The following is a 10589-nucleotide window of genomic DNA, read 5'->3' as shown; positions in this document are numbered from 1 at the left end:
GCCTCTCGACAAATGAAACTGCAGTTATATCAAAATGATACTGCAGTTGTGGTGAAATGAAACTGCAGTGCATATAAAATGAAACTGAATAACATTTCACATATTTGAGTATATATATTGTACAATGAAACTGTAATTATATCAAAATGATCATGTAATTGTGTTTTAATAAAACTATAGTGTATATAAAATAAAATTAAATAACATTTTCACATATTTGAGTCTATAAATATCGAATGAAACTGTAGTTATATCAAAATGAAACTGTAGTTGTGTTAAACTGAAACTGCAGTGTATACAAAATGAAACTGAATAACAGAGTCACTTTTTGCAGAAGGATACGGAACAGCGGAAAACAAATGCCGTTTCTTTTCATTTAACAAAACGACGTCGTTTTGATGCACGGTGCATAATTGATTATGCACCGCGGTGCACGATATAATTTGCCTAAATAATGCATGTGTATGTAAATAAATTAAAGTCATATAATTTGTTACCAAGGACATTGTGGTGTAGTGGCATGGAGTGGTTCTTCTTTGTTCTCCAGTGGTTACATATAAAAATAAAAAAGGAATTTTACTCGAGGACAACCGGTGGCTGAATTATTTTTTTTAATAAATAAATAAAAAGTTTTTTTAAAAATAAAAATAAAATAATATTTTAAAAGTGACACGTGTCAAGCTTGCGAAGAATTAACTTGTTATACATGTTGATTTGGACTCAATTGAATTATTTTACAGATTTAGGGAATCTGAATGGATTTTTTTCTTTTACTTAGGAGACCAAATTGTACTATTCGAATGACTTAGGAGTCAATTTAACACTTTTTATGTTTCCTTTCACGGTAAAGATTATATCGGTGGATTAGATTGGGGGTTGGCTAAATGGCTAATTCAAACCATTTGACTTCAACTCATCAGCATTGATGCAATTTCAACAATCAATGGAGGTTGGAGACTGACCATTGAGCACAGATTTGGCATTTTGTGAATTTCTGTTCCAAGATTTCACACAATTAAGGTTGGTTTTTTATCCTAAAACGCCGTGAATGCGAAGCTGAGAAATAATATATCACTACGGAGTTGAAAACAAATGCAATTTTTATAGTTTTTGTCTGTACTGTCAAATCTCAGGTATAAAAACCAGTCAGATGATCACCCTTTTCACCACGATCTTCAACATTACATTACAGTACCAGCGAATTGAATATCGAAAACCATGAAAGCCTTTCTCTTTGCCATGCTGGCTCTTGCCTGCATAACAGAATCTTGCATGGCCGCGAGCAGGCTCGCGGCGGCCGGAGCTTGCTCGCCGAGCGGCAAGATACGAGGAAAAAAGCCGCCGCCGGGGGAATGTAACCAAGAGAACGGCTCAGACTGCTGCAAGCAAGGAGAAATGTACACTACCTATAAGTGCTCACCTCCGGTCACCGGAAACACCAAGGCCACTCTCACCCTCAACAGCTTCCAGAAAGGCGGCGATGGAGGCGGCCCGTCGGAATGCGACAACCAGTACCACTCAGACGACACGCCCGTGGTGGCGCTTTCCACCGGATGGTACAGCGGAGGGAGCAGATGCCTGAATCACATCAAGATCAGCGCTAATGGAAGAAGCGTGACGGCTATGGTTGTGGACGAGTGTGACTCCACGATGGGGTGCGACGATGAACACGATTATCAGCCGCCTTGTCAGAACAACATTGTGGATGCTTCTAAGGCTGTGTGGGAAGCTTTGGGGTTAGACCAGAATGAAGGAGAGCATGATATCACTTGGACTGATGCCTAATATAATTACCTGCTATTCTTATAGCTTGCATTGCGGATTGTATGTCTATATATACATGGATCATTGTATGTCTTATGTAGGATGATGTGTGATATTAATAATAAAAGTATTTTTATGGATAAAATTGATTTTACCATAGATTAATATGTAAATAATATCGATTATGCCTAGTGATAGGATATATTGGAGACGTGTTCGAACTTCGGAGTGAACCAACCAAGAGGTCAGTGGGGGCCTCAACTCGGCCAAGCCGACCGAGGCTTGGTCAAATGAAGACCGTAATTGCGCGCCTATTTCTCTCAGCGTAGTTACAGAGGGAGCCAAGTACTAAAACATAAGGCAGTTTGTCTCTTCCAAGCTTGGTATATTATCTTCATATTCCCTTTATATATATATGGCATACAAGCTCGAACTTGCTTCCTATTTTCAAATTTTCCATAAGATTGGCAAGGTTCAATTCTCGTGACACCAATCTCACCCTAGGTGGAAACAACGTCAACGAGGACGCGAGTCGGAAAAACCTCCCCAATAGGGTCAGTAGGGACCTACATGATCAATTGAATAACAATCACAATGGGGGACCAACCCCAATTGACCTAATTCTGACTCTGGGCCTCCAAGACGAGGTGGTTGTGATCCAACAAGCTACGACCTTGTTTACCCGGCTCGTCGAAGGGATTCAAGGCGTGGTGCGACCCCATCAAATCAAATCGAAACTAAGGCGCCATATGTTATTACGCAAGGTCAAGTCAACCCCAAACCCTTTCCTTTTCGAGGATGAGTATGACGTCGGGAAACTGGCCTTCACAAACTTAACACAAGAGGCCCAATCCGAGCTCACGTCGAAGGCCTCATCCTTCCCCACGAAACCCAACCACCCGCACCACAAAGAGGTTATGATTTTGTTGGGCTCATGTCAAAGGGGAATAGAGGTCCGACCCCAAGTGTCGACCTCAATTTCCCGAAAGGGGTGAGAGGTTCGGGCTCACCTCGACTTGTGCCCGAGTTCACTTGTGACGAGCCTACCTTACTTGGGCCTAGGGTTGAGCCAAGCTACCTTGTTTGGGCTTATAGCCAAGCTCGGGTACTTTATGACGACGAGCTCACCTTGCTTCGACTTGCAGCCAAGCTCAACTTGCTTGTGCCCCACTCATGATTGCCAAGCACATATTGTAAGACTTGACTTTTCCGCGAAGCCCAGGTCATGATTCTTCGACCTCATGCTGAAGGGATTACCTCTCTCTTGGAAGTTGAGGTCATGATTTTTTATTCACTCTGAACAAGTATAGTGGTATTCGAAACAAATAAAAATAAAATTTGTTTTTGATCATCCTTAGATATTGGGGGTTTGGTTAGCCAAAGAAGATCTAGCTAGACACAAGCTCTGAGCAATTTATGAAAGCTAAGCAAGTAATAACATGATGGAGGTAGGTTAAACATAGGAATAAAAATAATGATAGAAAACTAGGGATTGGAATGAGTGTTATTGGTTTGATGCCATGGATCAAGGGATTGAGGGCTAGAAACTTCACCATCGGGTTCAAGACTACCAACTCCAAATTGGTTGACTAACACGTCACTCTCATGATCTAATGTTAGACCAATTCGGTAAACGAAGGTTGTCGTCCCACTCTCGTGACGCTACCAATAGTCTAGACCTTCAACACTCCATACTCTCGTAAGTGAGCCTGAAGGTCATGAGATGTGGTATTAGGAATAATGACAATGGAATGACGACCCTAGGGGTGTGATAAACCGAGGACTCCTTGCCTATTCGGCTGCGAAAATTTCATACTATTATTAGTTATTTAATTATTATTATTTTGTTATTATATTTTTAATAGAAAAAATGTACAAATAGGCCATTGAATTATTTGTGGGAAAAAAGAGCAATTGATATTTTTAGCAGGTTAACAACAAGTTTCTGCTGATTAGGATGTCATGTGTATTTATTTATTTATTTATTTATTATTATTATTATTATTATTATTATTATTATTATTATTATTATTATTATTATTATTATTATTATTATTATTATTATTATTGTTATTGTTATTGTTATTGTTATTATTGTCATTATTGTCATTATTATCATTATTATCATTATTATCATCATCATATTACTTAAGCATTTGACCCTTTAAAAAAAATCAGAAAGCTTAGAATTTAGTTTCATTATTAATTTGTGCTGTGGAGATACTGAACGCTTATGGTGTTCTAGCATCCTCATTAATTTTCTTCATAAAAGCAAATTTTAGGTTTATTTAGAGATTGCATTTTGTTAGATCTATTAGTATTGTGGTTTATTTTGGTATATATTATTAGGACTATGTTATCCATATTAGACTAGGACTATATTATTCATGTTAGACTAGGATTCTATCTAGTACCTATATATTCGCTCTTTGTACTCTCAGACATTACGATTGAATACAACACAAATATATTCTCATCTGGTATCAGCTTCCAGGTTTTCTCTAAGGGAAGGTCTCGGTTTCCCTGATGATGGCTCTGTTCGATCTTCTGAACGGACCATTACCGAGACTTCCCCTATGACCACTGGGAATAGCTTCTCATCGGCTCATCACTTTATTTCTTTAAAGCTGACCTCCCATAATTATCTCTTTTGGCGGACGCAGATGCAACCGTTTCTTGAAGGTCAAGGTCTTCTCGGCTTCATCGATGATAGTCTACCGTACCCGATCACAGCGCCGGTTTCCGCCACCGACACCGCTGCCTTGACTGCCAACAGTCTCACGGCAGCGAGCAAACTCGTCGCTCGGCAGGTAGCTTGGAGGAGACAAGACAAGGCTATCTTGTCCCTCTTAATTTCGTCTCTTTCGGAGGAGACGATGTGGTTCACCGTTGGTCAGTCTACTTCCCGGCAACTGTGGCTCACCATCGAACAATCTCTTGCCTCTTCCTCGCGTTCTCGGGGTTGCGGTTATTCGGTGAATTGCAAGCCCTTTGGCAAGGTGATTTTTCCATTGCAAATTATATTGGTCGTGCACAGTTGTACGTTGATGATTTAGCTCTTGCCGGTCGTGATGTTACGTCTTTCGCGGCTTGTGATCTGAGTTTCGTCCGCTTGTAGCAACCCTAGCTCGGGGTGCTGTAGTTCCGCTTGCAGAGGTGGCGGATTTCTTGGTGTCACAAGAGTGGATCTGCGCTGCTGATGGAGACGGCGGGGTACCGCCGGTTGCGATGGTCGCTGGTCGAGGCGGTGCGGCCCCTAGCCACGGTGGTCGTGGCAACGCGACACAGCAGCACGGTCGCGATCGAGGATCGGGCGGCGGCAGACGCGGTCGCGGGCGCGGGCGTGGCTCGAGCACGGGTCCTCGATTCCAAATATGCAACAATCAAGGACACGAGACTCTCTCGTGTTGGCATCGTTACTCCACCTCCCCGGCTCCTCAGGCGAATGTGGCTGTCTCTGGTGAGAATGGTGATTACACAGGTCCACATAAGTGGTTTCCAGACACTGGTGTTACGAATCATGCTACACCTGATTCGTCCTTGATGACTTCCGCAACAAGTTATGATGGCCCGGAAACTTTGCGAGTCGGTAGTGGTACATGTTTGCCTGTTGTTAATGTTGGTTCTGCTTCGTTAGCCATTAATTCTAGATCATTTACATTGTGTGATGTTTTGCATGTCCCTGGTCTCTCTACTTCATTATTATCTGTTCAGCGTTTTGCCAAAGATCATAATGTTTTCTTTGAGTTTCACCCTCTTTGTTTCTTTGTGAAGGACACTTTGATCAAGAAAGTCCTTTTTAAAGGGCATGCGTCCGGAGGTCTTTATTCCTGGCCTGCGTCTTCTCCTGCTCCAACTGCTTTTGTTGCTGTGCGCTCGTCCTTCGTTTGGCATATGCGGTTGGGGCATCCACACTCTCGAGTCTTACGCAAAATTTTAGAGTCTTCGTCTGTTAGTACATTTAATTCGAAAGATCTTCCCAATGTTTGTTCCTCTTGTCAATTGGGAAAATCATCTCGTTTTCCATTATCTCGTGTTGAAACTACTAGTACACATCCTTTCGAATTAATATATTATGATATTTGGGGCCCTGCGCCGTTACTTTCTGCGAATGGCTTTAAATATTTTGTGTTATTTGTGGATGATTACACACGATATATATGGTATTATCCGATGCGTGACAAATCTGAATTATATGGCATATTTGATAAGTTTCAGTTACTCGTTGAACGTTCTTTTTCTCGCTAGATTATTTCTTTTCAATCTAATTTAGGGAGAGAATATAAGAAGCTTGGTTTCACCCTTTCTTCTCTAGGTATTTATCACAGGAAGTCTTGTGCGTATACTCATGAACAGAATGGACGGGTGGAGCGCATGCATCGTCATGTTGTTTAGACAGGACTGTCCTTAATGGCTCAAGCATCTGTTCCTTCTCGTTTCTGGGACTATGCTTTTGAGACTGCTATCTGTCTTATAAATAAAATTCCCACTCGTGTTTTGTCCGATGAGTCACCACACTTTCGTTTGCATCGTTCTCCCCCATCCTACTCTTACTTGCGGGTATTTGGTTGTTTGTGATTTCCTGTATTGCGTCCATATAATTGAAATAAGCTACAATTTCGTTCATCTCCTTGTATTTTTATGGGTTACCCCCCGTCTTATCGTGGCTATCGTTGTTTAGATACTAACACTAACAAGGTTTTTATCTGTCGCCATGTGCGGTTCGATGAGGCAGTGTTTCCTTTTATTTCTCATATTGCCTCGCAGGTTCCTAAGCCACGATCCGAACCGTGGGCCACCGCACCAGTTGTGACGAGGCGAGGGAATGATGTCTCGGCCACTCTTGTTGATGGCAGTCGGCAGGTTGACGAGCCCGTGTTGGCTTCTGGCCATAATGACAGTGCTGGTCACGAGCAGTCCATATCGAGTGAGCGGACTGTCTCAGACCAGCAGGATGAGCAGCGCGGCAGACCGCGCGGACGTCCTCGGCGATCCACTCCGCCTCCTCGGTCGTATGACATTAACACTCGTAGCTCGGGTCCGCATCAACATGTTGCCTTAACCACTACTTCCACCGTGGTGTCTGAGACTACCTGTTATTCTCAAGCGGTCAAGTTTCCTGAGTGGCGTGATGCAATGGATGCAGAGTTCAATGCCTTGGTTCATAATCATACATGGTGTTTTGTTCCTTCTCAACCAGGTATGAATGTTGTTGGTTGCAAATGGATTTTCAGAATCAAACGGAAGGCCGATGGTTCAATAGAACGTCATAAAGCATGGTTGGTGGCCAAGGGTTTTAATCAGGTTGCTGGAGAGGACTTTTTTGAGACATTTAGTCCTGTGGTTAAACCCACTACGGTACGTCTTCTCTTATCTTTAGCCGTATAGCGTGGGTGGTATATTCGCCAGTTGAATATTCACAATGCTTTTTTGAATGGCGAGCTAGCTGAGATTTTTTACATGCACCAGCCACCTAGTTATGAGGATCAGTCATTACCTGATCATGTGTGTTTGCTTAAAAAATCTCTCTGCGGTCTCAAACAGGCCCCGCGTGCATGGTTCACAAGGTTACATGATTTTCTAGTCTCTGTGGGCTTTGCGCCCTCAAAGACTGATGTGTCTCTTTTTATCTATTCTCGTGATAATGTTCGTTTTTATTTCTTGGTGTATGTTGATGACATTTTGATTATGGGGTCTGACTCAGACCGTGTTACTGCTCTTATTGATAAATTGGCGCTTGAGTTTAAAGTTCGTGATATGGGTGTGCCTTCATTCTTTTTGGGAATTGAAACTGTCCCGTTATCTGGTGGTATGCTTTTATCTCAACAATGGTACAGGAAGGATATTCTCAAACGTGCTGGCATGGTGGACTGTAAGCCAGTGGTCACGCCTGTCTCTGCCGCGAAAACCGCCGACGATGTTGCCACTCCCTATGCCGATCCAACACAATACAGAAGTCTTGCTGGTGCTCTCCAATATCTTACGGTAACTCGTCCTGATCTGTCTTATGCTGTTAATTTCTTGTGTCAACATATGCATGCTCCTACTACTACGGGCTGGGCCTCTCTAAAAAGAGTCCTGCGATATATCAAAGGCACCCTACATTTTGGTCTGTGTATTTCTCGGTCTGCATCGATGGATATTCACGCCTATTCTGACTCAGATTGGGCTAACGATCCGAATGATCGCAATTCTACTAGTGGTTTTGCTGTGTTCTTGGAGAGTAATCTTATATCTTGGGTTTGTCGGAAGCAATGAACAGTGACACGTTCTTCAACTGAAGCAGAATACAAGGGTCTGGCTGATGTATCTGTTGAGGTTACATGGCTTGTTTCTCTGCTACACGAGATCGGCATCCCCCCTGCGTCTCCTCCTCGACTATGGTGTGATAATTTTTGAGCTACTTACTTATGTGCCAATCTAGTGTTTCATGCCCGCACGAATCACATTGAGATTGATTATCATTTTGTTTGCGATAAAGTAGCCAAAAATGAGTTAGAGGTGCACTTTATTTCAACCAAGGATCAACTAGCAGATATCTTCACCAAGTCTCTTTCGTCTATTCGTGTTAATTCTCTCCGTGACAAGCTCAATGTTTTGGCTAGCCAACCTTGTGCTTGAGGGGGATTATTAGGACTATGTTATCCATATTAGAGTAGGATTATATTATTCGTGTTTGACTAGGATTCTATCTAGTATATATATATTCGCTTTTTGTACTCTCAGACATTACGATTGAATACAACACAATTATATTCTTATCTATATGATGCGGTAACTGGTAAGCGTCTCTTTTCATAGAGATTCAAGACCTTATTAATCGAGTGAGTATTCGGGTTGCTTAGTGTCAACTTAGTAGGATTAGGTATTAATCAAAAAAATATTGTTACTCTTGTGCATTTTGTTTCAAATGTGCACCATGATTGATGGATTTTGAATTTGTTTATTTCAAATAAGTTCAGGGAATAGAGAAGCTATAGTTGATGGTCAAATGTTTTTATTTTTAGTAGTGTCAAATGCTTAGTAGGATAATAATTAAATAAAAATAAAAAATACATATGGCATTCTAATTAGCGAAACTTGTTGTTAACCTACTAAAAATGTTAATTGCTTTTTTTTCTTAAGTTCATAGATCAATTTGGAACTTATATTAAGTTCCGTGACTTAATCGCTATCCCCAAATAGTTCAATAATGACCTATTTGTACCTTTTCCCTTTATAATATAATATGAAAGTAAGACTACTTTTGAAAGTGAGAGAATATTGTTGTATGTAGAGAAATTGGTGGAAAAATTACAAATTTATTGATGTGGAAGTGAGACCATTTTTTAAAGTGAAAGTATTGCAGAGATAAATATAGCCTAACGTGTTAATCTGTAATTTCTATTAGTTCGTTGTTCAGGTTAACTTTTGTAGGATTAATGTGTTATAAGTAAAATTAGTGTTGTAATATGTAAATCCAATTATAAATTAAAGACATTAATATATTAGAATATTTATTTAACTATTCTTAAAATACTTTTTATTATTAATATCTCAACTCATATATCGTACATAACATATAAGCTAGAATGATGCATGTATATATATTAGGCATCAGTCCAGGTGATATCATGCTCTCCTTCATTCTGGTCTAACCCCAAAGCCTCCCAGACAGCCTTAGAAGCATCCACAATGTTGTTCTGACATGGCGGCTGATAATCGTGTTCATCGTCGCACCCCATCGTGGAGTCACACTCGTCCACCACCATAGCCGTCACGCTTCTTCCATTAGCGCTGATCTTGATGTGATTCAGGCATCTGCTCCCTCCGCTGTACCATCCGGTGGAAAGCGCCACAACGGGCGTGTTGTCTGAGTGGTACTGGTTGTCGCATTCCGAGGGGCCGCCGCCGTCGCCGCCTTTCTGGAAGCTGTTCAGGGTGAGAGTGGCCTTTGTGTTTCCGGTGACCTGAGGGGAGCATTTGTAGGTGGTGTACATTTTGCCAGCCTTGCAGCAGTCTGAGCCGTTCTCTTGGTTACATTCCCCCGGCGGCGGCTTTTTTCCTCGTATCTTGCCGCTCGGCGTGCAGTCTCCGGCCGCGGCCAGCCTGCTCGCGGCCATGCAAGATTGTGTTATGCAGGCGAGAGCCAGCATGACAAAGAGAAAGGCTTTCATGGTTTTTGAGCTTCTTGTTTTCTCTGTTAATGTTGAAGATGGTGGTGATGAAAAGGGTGATCATCTGACAGGTTTATATACTTGAGATTTGGCAGAAAAAAACCATAAAAATTGCAATTGTTTTCAACCCTTTAGTGATATATTATTTCTCAGCTTTACATTCACGGCGTTCTAGGATTTAAAAACAACCTGAATTATGTGAAATATGGGGATAAAATGCCAAATCTGTGCTCAATCAGTCTCCGCTGATTATTGAAATTGCATAGTGTTGTAGAGTTTATCAGTTTAATTAAGTCAAATTGTTTGAATTAGCCAACCAATCTTTACGGTGAAAGGAGACATTATTACATTAACAAATCACAAGTTACTGTCATGATTCAATTGGCAATTTGTGGAAGACCAAAAGACAACTGATCCGTAGTTTTTTCTTTATTTTTCCCCCTTAATGTTAAGATCACAATTCACATTTGCTCTGCTTTCGTTGGACTTGCATGTTTTGCGTTGGGATGTTAACAACTTAAAATAATTTAGGCTCCAATATGTTATTAATAATACATGATCAATTTGGCTTCTTTTTTTTTTTTTTTTTTATTATTTTTTTTATTTTTCATATCAGCAATGCTAGATACTCCTACATAAGTTATATTATATTTATTGCGGTTTGATTTT

At 41.0% G+C, this 10589-nt stretch overlaps 2 protein-coding genes across 2 annotated transcripts; one reads left to right on the top strand and one right to left on the bottom strand.

The window, feature by feature from the left end:
- The first annotated feature begins 1186 nt into the window (after positions 1 to 1186).
- LOC109166661 (putative ripening-related protein 1) lies at positions 1187 to 1909 on the top strand. Its single transcript, XM_019315550.1, has one exon. The coding sequence runs from the start codon at positions 1219 to 1221 to the stop codon at positions 1783 to 1785; it is 567 nt and encodes a 188-aa protein (XP_019171095.1). The 5' UTR covers positions 1187 to 1218; the 3' UTR covers positions 1786 to 1909.
- Positions 1910 to 9283: 7374 nt separating this feature from the next.
- LOC109166663 (putative ripening-related protein 1) lies at positions 9284 to 10066 on the bottom strand. Its single transcript, XM_019315551.1, has one exon. The coding sequence runs from the start codon at positions 9918 to 9920 to the stop codon at positions 9354 to 9356; it is 567 nt and encodes a 188-aa protein (XP_019171096.1). The 5' UTR covers positions 9921 to 10066; the 3' UTR covers positions 9284 to 9353.
- Positions 10067 to 10589: the final 523 nt, after the last annotated feature.

The sequence above is a fragment of the Ipomoea nil genome, unplaced genomic scaffold, assembly GCF_001879475.1.
Source record: "Ipomoea nil cultivar Tokyo-kokei standard unplaced genomic scaffold, Asagao_1.1 scaffold3104, whole genome shotgun sequence".
NCBI lineage: Eukaryota > Viridiplantae > Streptophyta > Magnoliopsida > Solanales > Convolvulaceae > Ipomoea > Ipomoea nil.
Note: the sequence above shows the minus strand (reverse complement) of the source record. Positions and strands in the feature narration are given on the sequence as shown.